Below are 19,083 nucleotides of genomic sequence, written 5' to 3' on the forward strand. Positions count from 1 at the left end.
TCATGAAGCCCCTCTTCTTCAAGATGGAGGTCTCAACAGCCACGCCGTTAAACAAAGTGGTTGTAAATTCGGGTGGAAGAGAGGTCCTTGAGACAGCAGGTCCTCCCTGAGAGGAAGAGGCCACGGAACGTCCGCCAGTATCCGAGTGACCTCCGAGAACCAGGCGCGGCGAGAGCAATCGGGAGCGATGAGGATGGTCGGGATTCCTTCTGCCGCGACCCTGCGAAGAACCTTTGGGAGTAGAGGCAGTGGTGGGAAGACATAGAGGAGTGCGAAGTCTTGCCACGGAGACACCAGAGCGTCCACCCCGTACGCCTCCGGATCCCGAGCTCGGGCCAGGAACGTGGGAACCTTGTTGTTGATCCTGGACGCCATCAAGTCCACATCCGGGCAGCCCCAACGGCGACAGACGTCCTCGAATATGTCCGGATGCAGAGACCACTCTCCCGGATCCACCCTGTTGCGGCTGAGAAAGTCCGCCGTTCAGTTTTCGACCCCTGGGATGTACACTGCAGACAATATTGGAACGTGAGCCTCCGCCCACTGGAGGATCCTCTTCACCTCCTGCATCACCGGCCGGCTGTGAGTTCCGCCCTGATGATTGATGTAGGCCACGGCTGTGGCATTGTCCGACTGGATCCTTACCGGGAGACCCGTTAGGAGGGGGGTCCAATGAGACAGAGAGAGGAAAATTGCTCTAAGCTCCAATAGGTTGATCGGAAGGCGGGCTTCCATTTTTGACCACACCCCCTGAACCGTCCGAGCCCAGAGAACGCCGCACCAACCAAGGTGACTGGCATCGGTGGTGACGACTGTCCAGGAGATTGGGAGGAAGGATTTCCCCGTAGTCAGATTCTGAGGGGATAGCCACCACGGGAGGTCTATGCGAACCTGAGGAGGAAGGCTGATCCGAGAGTCCAGACCCCTCGATGTCCTGTCCCAGAAAGACAGGATCGCCTGCTGCAGAGGCCGAGTGTGAAACTGGGCAAAGGGGACTGCATGCACTCCCGGATGGAGAGACACGGGGAATGCAGAAGGCGAGACACCGACTCCCGTATCCGTAAGAACTTGCAATCCGGGAGGAATACCCGGGCTGCAGTAGTGTCCATAATCATCCCCAGGAAGGTCACCCTCTGGGGAGGTTGGAGAGAGGACTTCGGGAAGTTGATCAGCCAGCCGAACTGTTGCAGAGTCTGAACAGCCCTGGGGACGAGAGGGGGCTTTTATCAGAATGTCGTCCAGGTAGGGCAGCAGAGATATGCCCCTGGTACGGAGAAGCGCCATGATCGGCGCTAAGATCTTTGTGAATACCCACGGGGCTGTCACCAGCCCAAAGGGAAGGGCGACGAACTGATAATGACGGTCGCCAATGGCGAAGCGCAGGAACCTGTGGTGAGATTCTGCGATAGGGACATGCAGATAGGCGTCCCGGATGTCCACCGACGCGAAGAACTCCCCTGGAAGAAGAGAAGCAATAACGGAGCGGAGGGATTCCATCAGGAACCTCCGCACCCGCAGGGACTTGTTTAACAGCTTCAGGTCTAGGACCGGACGCACAGATCCCTCCTTCTTTGGCACTACAAAGAGATTTGAGTAGAAACCTGCCCCCTGTTCCTCCAGAGGAACTGGAACAACTACTCCCCTGACCCGAAGGGAAGAAACCGCTTGTCGGAACACGAGAAGCAAAGAAACGTTCCGGAGGTCTGGAAACTAATTCTAATTCTATCTTGTAACCGGAAGTTACAATTTCCCGGGCCCAGGCGTCTTGAACGTGAGCTCTCCAGACATGCTGAAAGGAGAGCAGACGCCCCTTCAGGCGGAGGACTGCTTGGGAACCGCGGGGCGGGCAGAACTCCCCTGGAACTGTGCCCGCGAGCGCCAGGAAGGTTGAGGCTTAAAGGAAGGCTTCTTGCGGGAGTCCTGAGAGCCGCCGGAGGAGGGGGCTGTCGCAGACCTGGAGAAGCGCCGAAACGACTGGTTTCTAGAGCCAGAGGTGCGAGCTCTGAAGGCGCACTTGAATCTAGATTGGGGCAGGTGTGTACTCTTGCCCCCCGTAGCGTCAGAGATAATCTCATCCAGTTTAGCACCAAAGAGCCTGGAGCCCGCAAAGGGGAGGTTAGTGAGGGAGCGCTTGGAGGAAGCGTCGGCGTCCCAGACCTTCAACCAGACCTCCCTGCGCTGCGTGACCGAGAGGGGCGAAATCCGCGCAAAGAGAGTGCTGACGTCCAATGAGGCCTCACAGAGCAATGTTGTCGCCTGGGACATCTGGAGGATGAAGTTTAGGGTGTCCGCAGAGGCATCCTGATGATGGCGCTGCAACCACACCGAAAGCGCCCTGGCTACCCAGGCCGAGGCGAACGCGGGCTGCAGACCTGTGCCCGCCAGAGAGAATATGGCTTTGGAAAGAGAGTCCAAACGCCTGTCAATGGAGTCCTGTAGGGAGAACCCGTCCAGGACTGGTATTGCCGTATTCTTCGCCAATCTAGCCACCGGCGGGTCGACCTTAGGAGGAGAAGACCACTGCTGCACGTTATCTGCCGGGAAAGGATAAAGAGTATCTATACGCCTTGTAGCAGAAAAACAGTGATTAGGGTGTTCCCAAGCCTTAGAAAGGACCTTGGCGAACTCTCCATGAATGGGGAATGTGGCTGCCTCCGGTTTTCTGGAGTGGAAGAGGGGGAATTCCTGGCTACTAGTAGAAGGAGGTTCCCCCTGGATGTCAAAGGTGTCACGTACCACCGTGACCAAGTCTGCCACCATGTTGAAGAGCTTAGGTGAGGGTTTCGGCTCCGTGTCCTCGTCCGAGCCGGACCTTTCCCCTTCAGACGTGTAATCCCTGCGAGAGGGAGAGGCTGAACACGCAACCAGGCGAGGGGGGGAAGCAGAGTCATCCGAGTAGGGATGCTGCTGCGTATGCTGCCTCTTAACGGTCGAGCGCCTCTGTGGGGGGCACCGGGAGGTGGAGCGGTGCTAACCACAGGCACCACAGGCAGAGGATCAGTGGCCGCCATGCGTTCCATAAAGGCTATGGCCGTGCGCGAGACTTGGGCCAAGTCTGCGGCCGCCCTAGCTATGGCAGAGGCCCAGGAGGGCTCCGCGGGCTCTGAAAGGGTGGAGGAGGGACTGGGCTGGTAAGGTGGAGGGGGAGGAGGAGGTGGATGATCCTGTCCCGAGGCAAGGCAAGAGTCACAGGAGCCTGTAACCGATAATGGCAAGCAGCAGACCTTACAGGATCCCAGTGGGACCTGAGGTGTCGCTTTAGATTTTTGGGGGGCCCCAGGTATTGGCATGATGGCGGCAATCCCGGAGTCATGGTCTCCTACAGCTTTGCGGAACACTATCTGTCCTACCGTGACCTGTGAGGAGCTGGAGTAGCAGTCAAGTGTGGAGAGGCGCTGAGGCAAAGCGGAAGCACCGGAGCTGACGTGATAGGCCCCGCCCCCAGTAACGTCACCGATCGCGAGAAAAAAACGCAGTAAAAAAATCGGGCGCACGCGGGAACTATGAAAAAAGGCAGACCCTGGCTCCGAAAATGGCGCCCACCGCCAGAATGCAGGGGACAAGAAGGGATCCCTCCTCCCTCTCAACCAGCCTGCCCTCCCAGATCCACAGGTAAGCCCTAAAGAACCGTGTCACAGTGTAATCACGGGGGGGAGGGGGAGCTTGCAGGAGAGCCGGTGTACTTATCTGAGTCCTGCAGTCTTCACCCTCTGTACCGGACCAGCAGGGGGTCACCTCTTCAGTCATCTGGCACAAGGAGTTGCAGTGCATTGGATAGAGTGCAGGACTAGGTGACCCCGGATCTGGTAGGCCACCGGAGCTGCAGGTCGAGCCCGGTTCCACTTATCTTCTAGGGGGAAAGGGAGGTAGCCGGGGACGGCCATTCGACCCCGGCGCTCGCTGCACTGAGAGACCAGGGACGCACCATGCGACCCTGCGTCCCCTGATTAGAAAAAAACAAACAGGAGAAGAAAAAACTACAGGGAGAACCCTGCAGGAGCAGGAGTGTCACCTCCTTATTCGACACTAAGCTAAATCTGAGGTCCTCCTGTTGGAGCATGGGGGTATAGCCAGTGGAGGAGGAGCTGTTTTTTATTATTTGCATAGTGTCTCCTCCTAGTAATGGCCTAAGCTATACCATTGTCTGTGTCCACCAATGGAATGGGCGAGAAATAAAGCAAAGAACACTTCACCTACACATTGTAGACTGCAATAAAATCACTAGGAGAACGGCAGAAGTCATCAGTCACACAGAATTGTTAGTTTCCCCTTCTGTTGTTGGTGCAGAATTCAATTCCATACCCCAAAATAAACCCATGGTTAGTGGGCCCGCCATACACAGTCCCTGATAATAATTTGAGGAACGGTATCAAAAGATATAATGGCAAATTTGTTATGTTCACACATATGAATAGGGTGACTAACAATTGTTCTACTGAGACACCAGGAGATACACAGTCGAGTCATATTATAATGACCACCAGCTTATCAAAAGTAACTGCTGTGTGCAGAACGCACAGCAGCTTGAGGGGCTGGGAGGGACTCCGTAAGGTCCTGGTAGGTTGTCACAGGTATCTGGAGCCATGCTGACTGCAGAGCATCCCAAAGTTGCTGGAGGGTGCGTAGGGGATCCTTAGAGCGAACACGACGATCAAGGTGATCCAACAGATGCTCAATTGGGTTCAAGTCAGGGGAATTAGGGGGCCAGGGTAGTACCTAGAAGTCTTGGTCATGTTCTTCCTACCAATGTCGGACATTTGTATCCATGTGACATGTCACATTGTCTTGCTGGAAGATCCCATCTGCTCCAGGAAAGACAATCAGCATGTATGGGTGTATGTGATCTGGAAGGATGGATTCATACCCAAATCGGTTAAGTGCCTTCCACATGGATGAGTGGGCCCAGGGAATGATAAGAAAACATCCCCCAGACCATTACTCTGCCCCCACCATTCTTCGAGCAATTGTTTCAGGGTTTTTGTTCTCTGATGTTTTTTGCCTGACACACCAATGTCGTTCCTTTCGATGAAGCAGAAAACGAGACTCATCAAAGAAAGCAACCCTTTGCCAATCAGCGGAGGTCGAATTCTGATACTGCCGTGAAAATTGAAGCTTTATCTGCCAATGCAACTTCATTAGCAGAGGTGCAGTGACCATCTGTCTGCTTCGGAGCACCATACGCAGCAGGGTTCACTGAAATGTTGTTTTAGACACGTCTGGTAGCCCCTGGTGCATTTTAGCTCTGAGCTGCTCCACTGTAGCATGTTGGTCCACCCTCATGGACCTTCGTCAACGATGTTCACCTCTCACATCAATGGCAGATTCCATATCGCTTATTCACAATTATGGCATTTGTCCACTCACGATCCACTTTCACCAGAGCAGCATGAGAACAGTTCACAAACTGCGCAGTATCAGAAATACTGCCACCCTTTTCCCGAAAGCCAATAATCATCGACACGTGTTTTCCTTCATGAGCTATGCGCTACCAACATCGAAAGTGGTCATAATGATGTGATTCGACTGTGTACCGTATATCATAATTCTTTAGTAAATGTGCAAAAGGGTAGATGAAATCCTATGTTCAATGAGAATTTTTTAATACTTGTGTAAATGTAATGAGTATTGGAGTTGGCTATGGTGGTTGGTACTAGACAAGATGACCATTGGACCTAGAAGATATAGGCCATTGCCTCGGTCATGGTGTATCTTTCCCTATTTTTGGCAGAGTGTAGTACATCGGGGAGAACAAATCGACCCATGAGAGGAGGGGGTGGGTGGGAGGAATGAAAGTCAGTTCTGTTGGCAGACAGTAGAGGACAAGTGTCATGGCAAAAGTCAGATCAGGAGAGCGTGACTATGGCTGTGAAGAGGTAGCCAGCAAGGGGGGAGTAAGTGTTGGGTGAGTTATCACCATTATATATTGATTAACTATATTCATCTGGTGTGAATTCTTATGTACCATTGGCCATTTGGTGGATAAATACTGGGACTGTAAGTGACAATTTTTAGGCCCCTGAAGAAGACAACTGCAAAAGGCGTTGGATGGTTTTCTGGTCTGCGGTCTGTATTTATCTAACTTGCTCAATATGTGATCCATTTTTCAGGATATTATGGTATTTTAGGGCGTGTTTTGTTTATCTTGTATTTATTATTGCTGTTACTTTCATGTCTTTATACTAATGACCATATATAGTTCGTACCCCTATATGGGTCATTAAGTGATATATACGATGACGTAGACGTAGTACATCACGCTCTCCTCTCTCCTCGCGGCTCGGCTAGAGAGCTCCATGGCTCTTATACAGAATGAATCCCAAAAAACTAACTCTGAAATTTCCACTCTGAAGATAGAATTTAATCTTCTGAAGAGAAAGGTGGTGGATCTTGAAGATAGATCGCGAAGATACAATGTGAGAATCCTGGGGGTTCCAGAGGGCGCCAAAGATAAGAATCCTACTCAATTTATACAGTCGTTAATCCTTGAGAACTTTGGGGGGGATCCGTTTTCTCCACTATTTATGATAGAAAGAGCTCATCGGGTCCCAGGTGGCAAGCCAATCCCTGGGAGACAACCCCGGACATTTCTTGTTAAATTATTAGCTAATATGGACAGAGATATGCTACTGAGAAGGGCGAGGGAATGCTCACCAGTTGTATATAACGGAAACAGATTGGCCTTTTTTCCTGATTTTTCAAAAGACATCCAAGAAAAGAGACGCTCATTTATGATGGTAAAAAAGAAGCTAAGAGAAAGGGATATCAAATACTCCCTTATGTTCCCAGCAAAACTTCGGATTATTTTTAAGGACACAATCATATTTTTTGATACTCCGGACAAAGCCGTGGATTGGCTTGAACGAAATGATATGTGACCCAATTGTTCTAGGATTTGCGGGGAACAATAATTACTAGAGGGTTTTTATACCCGCATTCTAATTATTATTATTATTATTATCATTATTATTATTATTTTTTTTCCGTTATTTAGTCGGGAGGTGCCGAGTAGGGGGGAGTGTGGGAAAGATGGTCATAGGAGAGAAATCTGCTGCAATATGTGGTAGATTATTTGTACGGGGGGTGGGGTTTGGGCTGTGATGCGTCCCTTTTTTTTTTTCTTCTTCTTTCTTCTCTCCTTCTTCTACCCCATCTAACCGCTTCTTATAATGTCTATTAGAATTCTTGCTTGGAACGTACGTGGTCTGGGGGATAGAGGAAAGAGACAAGCAGTTTTTGATCTGACACGGATCCATCTCCCAGCAATAGTATGTTTGTTGGAAACGCATCTTACTGGGGAGACCTCCAGGGTGGTCGGCAGGGGATGGGCTGCGCACACGTATCATTCTACCTTTTCCAGTTACTCCAGGGGTGTTACTGTTTTTATACATAGAGTGATCGATTTCGTGTGCGAGGCATCCTCAGTCGACCAGCAAGGGAGATTTATCTTCCTATACTGCAGGTTGATGGGGAAGATATGCATTTTGGCCTTTGTTTATATTCCACCGCCATTCTCATTTTCAGTTCTCAACTCTTTGTTATCATTTATGGATAAATGGCCAGAGTGTCCAACACTGATTATGGGTGATTTTAATTGTTTTATCAATCCTGTATTGGATAGGGTTTCTACGAGTGTCAAGGGAGATAATCCTGTTCATGGGTCCCCCTTGGCACGGTTTTGCTCTGAGGCTGGGTTTGAGGATGTCTGGGGATACCTAGGACAGGGGAAAAGGGCCTTTTCATGCATTAGTAAAGCAGGTAAATCTATGTCCAGAATAGACTTTGCCTTGATAAATAGAAAATATGTGAGACTGGTAAAGTGAATGCAGTATGAAACAAGGTCATTCTCGGACCATTTGCCGTTACTCCTTGAACTATGTTTGACTCAGGAGAGATACATACAGAGACCCCCATTCAGATTAAACCCTTATCAGTTATCAGTAAAAAAGAGACATGAAATAATTCAAAATGAAATTAACCGATTTTGGGATAACAACTATGGCTCAGCAAAAATCCAGGTGGTATGGGACACTTTTAAGGCCTATCTGAGGGGAATAGTGGTCAGTAATATCGCGAACCTCAGAAAGGAGTATGGGAAAAAACTGAAAAACCTAGAAGAACTAGCATCTTTAGCGACACAATCCTTCTATACAAATAAGACGGAGGAGAATAGGGAAAATATGCAAAAGACCACACAAGCATACTCTAATTTCTTGCTGGACAAGGCCCAACAAAGTTTATTCTTTAAAGGGCAAAAACATTTTACAGAGTCAGGGCGACCTGGTAAACTTCTATCCAGAGTGATCTCGAGTCAAGAATCCCAAAAAAATATAGATAATGTCCGACTGGCCAATGGTAGGACGGTTAGTGGACAGGGTCCTGTAGAGAAAGCCTTTGTGGACTACTTCTTAGATCTTTATAAAGCTGAATCCAAGATTACAGATGAAATGATGGATTCTTATCTTGATGGCATTGTTTTCCCAACTATTACTGTGGCTCAAAAGAAAGCACTTGAGGTAGAGTTTTCAATTCAGGAACTTGAGGGGGCAATTAAATTAAGTTCGGCCAATTCTACCCCCGGTTCAGATGGACTACCATACGAATTCTATAGTAAATACAAGGAGTTTATTCTCCCTAGACTGTTGGGGGTCTTTGCTGAATCGGTGGAGGATGGGAAATTGCCAGATTCAATGATGGAAGCCGTAATAATTTTAATTCCAAAAAAAGGCAAGGACCCTGCAGATCGGGAATCGTATAGACCAATCTCACTGCTTAATGCAGATATAAAGCTCCTTGCAAGGATTTTGGCCACAAGGCTCTCCAGGGTTATTTCCTTCATTGTCCATCCAGATCAGAATGGCTTTATTCAAAACAAGGGTACGCATCACAATCTGCATCGGCTCTTTGCCAACATACAGGCCCCTGGGGGGACTACCTGCTCTATCCGGTCATTGGATGCCTCTAAGGCCTTTGACAGGGTGGAGAGGCGCTTCCTCTAGAGGGTTCTGACAAGGATGGGCTTTGGGGAAAGATTTATAAATATCCTTTAATGTATAGATCCCCCACTGCAAAATTGAGTCTTAATGGGATCCTGACCACTAGTTTTGACCTAAAGAGAGGTACGCGGCAGGGCTGCCCACTATCCCCATTGCTATTTGATATTTCCATTGAGCCCCTGGCTTTGGCCATTAGGCAGGATGATCAGGTTAGAGGATTTGGAACACTAGGAGCGCAAGACCGTATCTCTTTATATGCGGATGATGTTCTTTTTTTTATAGACCACACGGAAACAACTCTTCCCAGAACTATTCAAATGGTTAAATCATTTGGTGAGGTGTCCGGTCTTCTTATAAACTGGTCTAAGACCAGTTTGATGCCAATAGACCCGTTACCACAGAAGGAGGCTCTTGTGACTCAGCTGGACATCGTTGACACTTTTCAATACTTGAGCTTGATTAAATCGCCCAGGGTTGAAAATTTTGCACAACTTAATCTGATCCCCCTAATAACGAAAACTAGAGCTAAAATAGGGATCTGGCTGAGACTTCCCCTATCCAGAGCTGACCGAGTTTCATTGGTTAAAATGGTGATACTACCACAATTCCTCTATGTGCTCAGGAACACACCTACCTGGATAGAAGACAAATATTTTAAACTTATGGAAAGAATAATTAATGATTTAGTGTGGGGAAGAAAACGAGTTCGAATAAAACTGGAATATCTATATAAACCACTGGAGTGTGGGGGTTTAAACCTCCCTTATCTTAAAGGGTATTTTATTGCTGCCCAGCTATTGATGTGCTATGAATAAAAAAATAGTGCACTTCTAGGGAGGTTAGTAGGGAGTTACGCTCATAATAATATATTTACCCTTTTGGAATCCGGGCTACTGAGTAGCCAAGAGCGGGGTTACAGAGAGACTATAAAACTACTAGAACATGGTTGAAGGTAAAGGGATCACTCACATTCACGCCTCTTTGGCATAATGTACACCTACAGATGTTAGATGGTATTGCAGCGGACACATTTTGGCAAAATAATAGAATTTTGTATATTTCACAAGTAGTCAAGGATAGAGAGATTAAGTCATTCACAGAGCTATCACATAATGTAGAAAACCTTTCATGGTTTAGGTACTTTCAGCTGCGTTCAGCATTATTTAGTCTGGACGATAAACTGGTGTTGGATATAGATAGTTCATCCTTTTTGAATGATTGGATAGGGAGGACACCCTTTAGAATGAAGATTTCAAATATATATAAACTATTACTTAAGGCACGGCTTTGTGATACACAGTCAACAGGACAAAGAGCCTGGGAATTGGACTGTCCGAATATACAATTAGAAGGGTGGGGGAATATCTTGGAGGTTATTTCAGTATCAGGAGGCATTCTTGGGCTTCAAATGAAGGCGTGCTGGGCACTGCAGGGGGGCGTTACTGGGCTCCAGAGAGGAAAAAAAAACGCCCCTCTGGGCACCTTGGAGCTTCATTAGCATATCAGAAAAAGAGATTTTTTTTTTATCAAAATGACAAAACTAAATCAAGTAAGAAGACCACTGCAGGAAATAAGGTACTTTATTGAACATGGCAATGTTAAAAGCTTAAAATGCTAAAAGCAGGTAATAGATTCCCTTTAACTTGTCACTATTATTAACAAAGCTTATGTTTTAGTTTACATTTAGTTGGTGCATTATTTATAGGTGTTGTCCTATATAAAACTAGAAAAATTAAAAGATACTGGTTTTGCTTTAAAGTCCCAACTGTGCTGCAAGTAAAGAAAAAAATAAACTGAAGCATAGTACAAAAAATATTAAAGGGGTTTCCTGGATTATGATACTGATGACCTATCCTCAGGATAGGTCATCAGTATCTAATCGGTAGGGGCTCGATGCGTGGACCCCCCCGCCGATCAGCTGTTTGAAAAGACAGCGGGGCTCCTGTGAGCGCCACAGCCTTCTCCGTGTTTACAAAGCACAGCGCCACACTGTGACAAACTCCCCTCTTTTGAGTTTGCCACGAGTACTTGGAGAGGACTACTTGCCAGCCTCTTACCATGTGATTACGGTCCCATGTTGAATGTACCTGTTTTATGCAATAGCTGCATAGTTATATAAGTTCATGTATTTTGCTGTCTTTTGCTACCATGTGGCTAATGGAGTCTTGCCTCTGTCCTTGGGAGATAAGTGGATCACTTCTCAATTGTCTCCAGGACAAAAGACTGTATAGAACGGGTTTTGGACAGAAAACCCATGAGTACAGCCAGGCCAAAGAGACTTTTACTAACTTTTGAATTCCTGGTCTAATTCGTGCCATTTTGGGATGTGTTAAATGTCTATGTGTATTGTAAAGGGTGGGACATTGTGTATTTGAGTAAGTGATGTCTGTCCTATTGTCTCCCCGTGTGTATTGGCGATTTCCCTTTGTCCTGAGAGATAATGGAATTACACCTCGGTTGTCTCCAGGACAGAGGACATTGTGTATTGTCCTGCCTGGGATAATTATGTTAACCATTGTGCACCATAATTGTATCACAGGCAGAGGGGAGGATTTCTCATGTAATGAATGGGAGTGTTAGCTGTGTTGTAATATGTTTATTGGTTGTTTTATAACACCCTGTGGGAGGTCCTGTATGTGTAAGACCAAAATAAAAAGAGGCCGTATGTCCCAGGACAGCCAGTTCTTCTTCGTCTCTTATTGGGGGAATCTGCTACAGGGGATTGCTATGCTCTGCATATTCCCTTGCTGTAATCACTACTAAGCTCTTGTAAGAGTTTGTTCCTGCTACACTCTGAAGGGAGATAGCCACAGCCTGCGGTGGTTGTGGTGTCGGCTAGAGATCTTGGAGTCCTCGGGAAGCGCTAGGAGCATGCTTCAACGGAGGTACCCAGTCGGGGTGCCAGGCTATCCGTTACACATACATTCTATAGTAGCTGTGCTTGGTATTGCATTCAGCCTCATTCATTTCCATGGGGCTCAGCATGATACCAAGCACAGACGCTATACAATGTACGGAGCTGTGCTTAGTAAGCTGCGAGAAGGTCGCAGCGCTTTCTCGGACAGCTGATCTGTGGGGGTCTCGGGTGTTTATATTGACCTCACTGATCCTCAAATGCTGTCATCATGACAGTGCTGGGATCCCAGCTGCGCTACATTTTCGGCCCGTGTCAATATGGCAGGAAATGTCTTCGGGTGCCGCTCAAACAATCATTGGCTGCAATGATAACCGGTATCATTCAGTCATTTGTATTCCAAGACATTTTCTGACGCGTAGAGAGCAAGAAGTGGAGCAGTGACTGCTACACCGTCGGAATGGCAGTGGCAAGTGGGGGGTTCGGCAAGGTCAGTATAAGCATCTCATTTATTTATTTTTATTAACCAGGTGCAAGCCATGGGAGAGCTTTTATATTGTGTGGGATATCCCTTTAACATAGCACTATGCTAAAAATGTATTGAATAGACTTTGTTCTCATCAAAATAAGAGCCACAACATCTGAGAAATTCTGTAGTAAACATTTTATAAGACTTGGCAACTTCTTTAAAAAGTTGTGGTTTCTCATACTAGGACATTATGCATTTAACAATCACATTGTCATTGCCAACTCCCAAAATTAAATCAGCGCAATCTTGCATGGAAAATAACAATAGACATAAAGAACATTGGGTAGTCATGTGTGAAAAACAGATACACCGTTACAACTTCAGCAATGACAGCACTATGGCAGGACCCGGGACAACTGGCAGCAGCTACAGAACTATAGAGTTAAAAGGGGTTGTCCAGCAGAATCCATTTTTTTACAAAATGGCCAGATTTTTTTAAAATAAATAAAAAAGCAATACTCCCCTCCCCAATCCTCTGCCTCCATCATTCCAATGCTTACCGGGTCCCTGCCAGTTGCCGTTTCCTTGTCCTCTGTTTAACACAGGAAATTGCAAGAAATGTCCGCTCATGTGGAGCGCATGATAAAAACAGAGCTCCGACCATTATAAAGTTATAACAGTGCGGTTCAGAATTAACACAAACCACTATAGAGTATAACAAATGGTATTAAGGGGAACCTGTCACCGGGATTTTGTGTATAGAGCTGAGGACATGGGTTGCTAGATGGCCGCTAGCACATCCGCAGTACCCAGTCCCCATAGCTCTGTGTGCTTTTATTGTGTAAAAAAAACCGATTTTATACATATGCAAATTAACCTGAGATGAGTCCTGTACGTGAGATGAGTCAGGGACAGGAATCATCTCAGGTTAATTTGCATATGTATCACATAGTTTTTTTTACACAATAAAAGCACACAGAGCTATGGGGACTGGGTATTGCGGATGTGCTAGCGGTGATCTAGCAACCCATGTCCTCAGCTCTATACACAAAAGCCTGGTGACAGGTTCCCTTTAATGCCTTCACTACCCAAGACTACCAATGATATTACAAGTACTGTATGCTATGGTTAACCCCTAAAGCTCTCTATGCAAAAATATGTCATGTAGAACATGTGGAAAGTCAGCCAAAACCTTGAAACCCAGAAAAAAAAAGAAACTTTCCCAAAAGAAGAAATCATATTGTTAGGAATACCTTTAAGTGTCTTTGGTTCTTCTTCCTTAGACAGCGTCCTGTTCACTTTGTCAGCTGCTATTGATGGAGGCCTAAATCTTGCAGTTGGTGATGGTGGGCTTGACAGCCAATGTCCCTGTCAGATGACAGATTGGAAATGACTAATAAAAGATTACAGTATATTTTAACCATTTACCTAAAACTGACATCACAGAATTGTCTAGAATTGTCTAGAATTGTCCCCCTCACTCCCTTACCGTTACAAATGAGTGTTAGCTGTTGCTATCCCCCGGTCCTGTATGCTAGGACCCCTACTCTTCTCCATCTAAACCTTTGGCCCAGGGCTGTTCATAAAATCCCACAGCTTTCAAGATCTGTTTTCCGCTGATGACACTTAAAGCTTCCATTTTCCTTGCATGTCACAAAATGGTATTGGTTTGGCGAGTTCTTAATCAAATTTGACCTGATGTAAGGGTGGAGACATTTGTACTTGTTCATAAGGGTCAATGGGCCAACACTGTATTGGCCTTTACTCATTAGGTCCAGCTTGAATTTTACACTATATTAAGCAGGTTTCACTTGGCTTCTACCAAGATATTACCACTGGTTCTCCTTGGAGTTTACCAGCCCGTGAAGCATCATCTTGCTGGAAGTGTTGAATGAATCACTCATGTGTATGAAATACTAGCAGCATGCAATGTCATTGAGAATAACATTGGTACCACAGTCAGGTATTATCATGTGTGACAAGGTGAGAAGGCACATTATAATCACTGTACTACATCAAGCATAAGAGAGGACACTATAGAATATTTGTGTAAGTATTTTATATATATATATATATATATATATATATATATTGTGGGGTTTCACTCTGGTAGATAGGGTAAGCGGGCGCAGAACGGAGGCAAAACACAAGTTCTTAACTCAAAATGTCAGTGTTTATTCACACTTGAGGCAACTGCACAAAACCGTAACTTTGCAGTCCACACACAATGGAAAGTTCATATAACACAAGTCTTGCTGGCAGTTCTGCCTCCAGTAGTCCACAGCAGGCTTTAGGAGGCCTGTTTCCCCAGCATGCGGCTCTCAGCCCTCCAGCACGGCACAAAGCCTCAGATCCCCAAAAACAGAGACATCTCTGCTGAGCCCAGCTGCCTATTTAAGGACAGCCAGGTGCTGCCAAAACCCAGACCGGCACTTATACTCTGGTCCGGTATTTGACCTCACCTGGCTGGAAACCCGCCCAGCCGCACATGCTGGGAGGAAAATACTTGCCTTGCCAGACACAACCCCTCACTGTGTCACAATATATATTAAAGGATAGATAGATAGATAGATAGATAGATAGATAGATAGATAGATAGATAGATAGATAGATAGATAGGATTATAAAGGCAATGTGATTTACTAGACTATAAAAAAGGAGGAATGTATAAGCAAAAATACAAAACACCATACGGAAAAAAAACTACCACCATATGTATAGTTGGGTCATAGACAGGTTCATGCAGCTTCATTACATTCCCCACACAAGGGGCTGGTACCCTGGGCAGCTTGTTCTTATAGTGTTATTTAGGGCTCATGCACACAAACGTATTTTCTTTCCGCTTCCGTTCCGTTTTTTTTGCGGACCGTATGCAGAACCATTCACTTCAATGGGGCTGTAGAAAATACAGAAGTTACTTCGTGTGCATTCCATTTCCGTTTGTCCGCATGGCCGTTCTGCAAAAATGTAGTGCATGTCCTATTATTGTCTGCAAATCACGGTCCGAGGCCCCATATAAGTCAATGCGTCCGCAAAAAATACGGAACACATCCGTATATCATCCGTATTTCGCGGATCCATACTGTAGAAATGCTATGCCCAGCCCATATTGCTCATGTGTTTGGTGATTAATAAGTTACTGTTTCTGTATACGATCTGCAAAAAACTGATCAAATAGGGAAACCATACGGATATGTTTTGTGCAATAACGGAACGGAAGCAGACTTAAATCAGAGAGAAAAAAACCTCAGATACGGAACAACGGATCAGTGAAAAACGGACCGCAAAACAACAACGGCCGTGTGCATGAGCCCTTAGACTGTAAGCTTTTACGGGCAGGGATCTCCTTCCTTTTGTCTGTATATTTGGGCATTTGCTATATCTGCCATTATATTTGTTTGACATGTGATGTTGAATAGGTGGGCACTTCATCAATAAAGATTATTATTATGCAAGTAGTGTCGCCCTTGTGGATATGTCGCCAGAACACATGGATATAATGACAAGGACGAGACGTCATGGTAAATATTTCATGGGAAGCAGTGCTGACGCAGAGGAAAGCGGCTGCAGAATTGTAACCAGGATCTAAAAGTGCGTTCTCTTCTATTTTACAGTGACTTCTGTAACAAAACATGTGCCGGAAAACCCCCGAAGGGGAACCTGGCACCAGTATTATGGTGTCCTCAATAAGGGCAGCATAAACTAATAACAGATCCCCTTAGCGAAACACTGGGTCACTTTCTTTTATTTGCTCTCTCCACACACCGGCTGCCGATTCCAATTAGAAAAAACTGTCAATCGGCAGTAGGGGTGAGGAGAGCCGGGATCTTATGAATATGGGGCAGCATAAAACTGGTGACAGATTCCTAAGGGGTGCTGGGCTTCAGACTGACACCGAGCGGATATTGATAGCCTATCCTGAGTACTGGCCATCAATCCTAGAATACTCCATTAAAGGGCTTTTGTCCTGGAGCAGGCATGGCTAACCTGCGGCTCTCCAGCTGTTGTAAAACTACAGCTCCCACCATGCCCTGCTGTAGGCTAATAACTGTAGGCTCTCTGGGCATGCTGGGAGTTGTAGTTCTGCAACAGCTGAAGGGCCTCGGGTTGGCCAAAAACTCGTGAGTAAAAAACGAGTGCCGAATTAGTGTACATACAGACAGTGAGACCCGGGACATTGATAACTTAAACAAAAGAAATATGAATGACTAGACTATATGTCCTTATCTGATTATATTGAAGCTATCCTGTGAACTTTATTCTGAATTTTTCTGAGTGTCACGGACTGTGTCAAACAATGTGGAAATCAGACTCGCTACATGAGCATTGTATTACGGATATACAGAGCTATAGGAAGGATTAACCCTACTGTGACTTTTCACCAAGATTTCATTTCTCTAGGATTATATATACAAGTGTATATTTTAGAGTGTATTTTCACTGGTTTTATTAATTTTAGAAGTATACTAAGTTTTACAGCATGCTAATATACATTTAATAAGGTTTTTATGTGTTATTATATATAACGTCTGTTTGAATAAAATAAATCTTATTGTATACAAATCTCCCATGTGTATTTGAATGCAGGTGTGCCCTACTACCTTTTTATCTATATACTACTTTTGAAGATTGGGTGTAATCTTCCTTGTAGGTGCACCCATTCCAATTTTTGTTTAAGAGGTGAGCCTTCTCTAAACCTATATTTTAATTTAAAAAGCATGACCGGTAAACTAAAAATGTCTGGACTATCAACATATTTTTCCTGTGCGGTGAACGTCGTAGCAGAAAAAAACAAAACACAATTTGACTTTTTTTGTTACCTTGTTCTCCCAAAAAATTGAATAAACAGTGATCAGAAAGTCGAATGTACCCCATATTGCCACAAACAAAATGAACAGCTCGCCTCACAAAAAACAAGCCCTCACACATCTCTGTAAACGGAAATGTTAAAAAGTCACAAGTGTCAGAAAATGGCGATGTAAATAAAATGTTTTAAAAGAAGTAAGGCCTCTTTCACACTTGCGTTGTCCGGATCCGGCGTGTACTCCACTTGCCGGAATTACACGCCGGATCCGGAAAAACGCAAGTGTACTGAAAGCATTTGAAGACGGAACCGTCTTCCAAATGCGTTCAGTGTTACTATGGCACCCAGGACGCTATTAAAGTCCTGGTTGCCATAGTAGTAGTGGGGAGCGGGGGAGCAGTATACTTACAGTCCGTGCGGCTCCCGGGGCGCTCCAGAATGACGTCAGAGCGCCCCATGCGCATGGATGATGTGATCCATGTGATCACATGATCCATGCGCTTGGGGCGCCCTGACGTCACTCTGGAGCGCCCGGGGAGCCGCACGGACGGTAAGTACACTGCTCCCCCGCTCCCCGCTACACTTTACCATGGCTGCCAGGACTTTAGCGTCCCGGCAGCCATGGTAACCACTCTGAAAAAGCTAAATGTCGGCTCCGGCAATGCGCCGAAACGACGTTTAGCTTAAGGCCGGATCCGGATCAATGCCTTTCAATGGGCATTAATTCCGGATCCGGCCTTGCGGCAAGTGTTCCGGATTTTTGGCCGGAGCAAAAAGCGCAGCATGCTGCGGTATTTTCTCCGGCCAAAAAACGTTCCGTTCCGGAACTGAAGACATCCTGATGCATCCTGAACGGATTTCTCTCCATTCAGAATGCATTAGGATAATCCTGATCAGGATTCTTCCGGCATAGAGCCCCGACGACGGAACTCTATGCCGGAAGACAAGAACGCAAGTGTGAAAGAGCCCTTAAACATAATAAAAACTGCACAAATTTGGTATTGCCGTAATCATACTGACCCACAGACTAAGGGTGTCATATAATTTTTATCACGTAGTGAACGCCGTAATATCAAAGCCCAAAAAACCTTGGAAGGATAGTATTTCCTTTCATAACACAAAGAAATGTTAGTTTTCCCAAAACAATATAGTGTAAATTAAATGCTGCCATTCAATACAACATGTCCTTATAAGGTTCAAGAGGCCATGGTGCCCCAGTGAGCGCAGAACAAGCACAGCGCTGTCCATTGTCTTGGTATTGCAGCTCAGCCCCATTTACATGTATGGGACTGAACTGCATCTATGCCATGTGACCGTTGAACAGGCCGCGGTACCCACCAGAGCGCCGCAGCCTCTTTAAACTGCTGATTGGTGGCGATGTCTGGAGTCAGAACCCCACCAATCAGATATTAAACAAACAGAAAATCTGTTTAATGGGATGCCACCAAAATCATATTTTGCACTTCCCAACAACTGAAGTGCTAATCTGCAGGTCTAATACAGGCCTTAAACAGAGAATCCTATTAATCACTGATATCACTTCCCCCGTGTACAGTTATCGGTAACTGACAAATATCTCTGTAAATCACACTTACACAGAGCATGCTATCACTGATAACAACTTCCTGTGTACAGCTATCAATGACTGACAGCTATCTATGTATACACACTTACACAGAGAATGCTATCAATCACTAATAACACCTCCCCTGTGTACAGCTATCAGTGACTGACAGCTATCTATGTATACACACTTACACAGAGAATGCTATCACTGATAACAACTTCCTGTGTAAAGCTATCAGTGACTGACAGCTATCTATGTCAGGGATGGCCAAACTGCGGCTCTTCAGCTTTTGCAAAACTACAACTCCCAGCATGCCCAGGCTGTCTACAACTATCAGCCTACAGCAGGGCATGGTGGTAATTGTAGTTTTACAACAGCTGGAGAGCTGTAGGTTGG

At 45.9% G+C, this 19,083-nt stretch overlaps 1 protein-coding gene across 1 annotated transcript in view; it reads right to left on the minus strand.

Annotated features, from left to right (window-relative positions):
* Positions 1-19,083, minus strand: part of MAP9 (microtubule associated protein 9) — a 138,819-nt gene that overhangs the window by 52,659 nt on the left and 67,077 nt on the right. Inside the window, exon 6 of the mRNA XM_040420518.1 lies at positions 13,570-13,684. Within this exon, the coding sequence (XP_040276452.1) occupies positions 13,570-13,684 (115 nt within the window). The remainder of the gene's footprint in view (positions 1-13,569; positions 13,685-19,083) is intronic.

Source organism: Bufo bufo, chromosome 2, assembly GCF_905171765.1.
Source record: "Bufo bufo chromosome 2, aBufBuf1.1, whole genome shotgun sequence".
NCBI classification, from domain to species: Eukaryota; Metazoa; Chordata; class Amphibia; order Anura; family Bufonidae; genus Bufo; species Bufo bufo.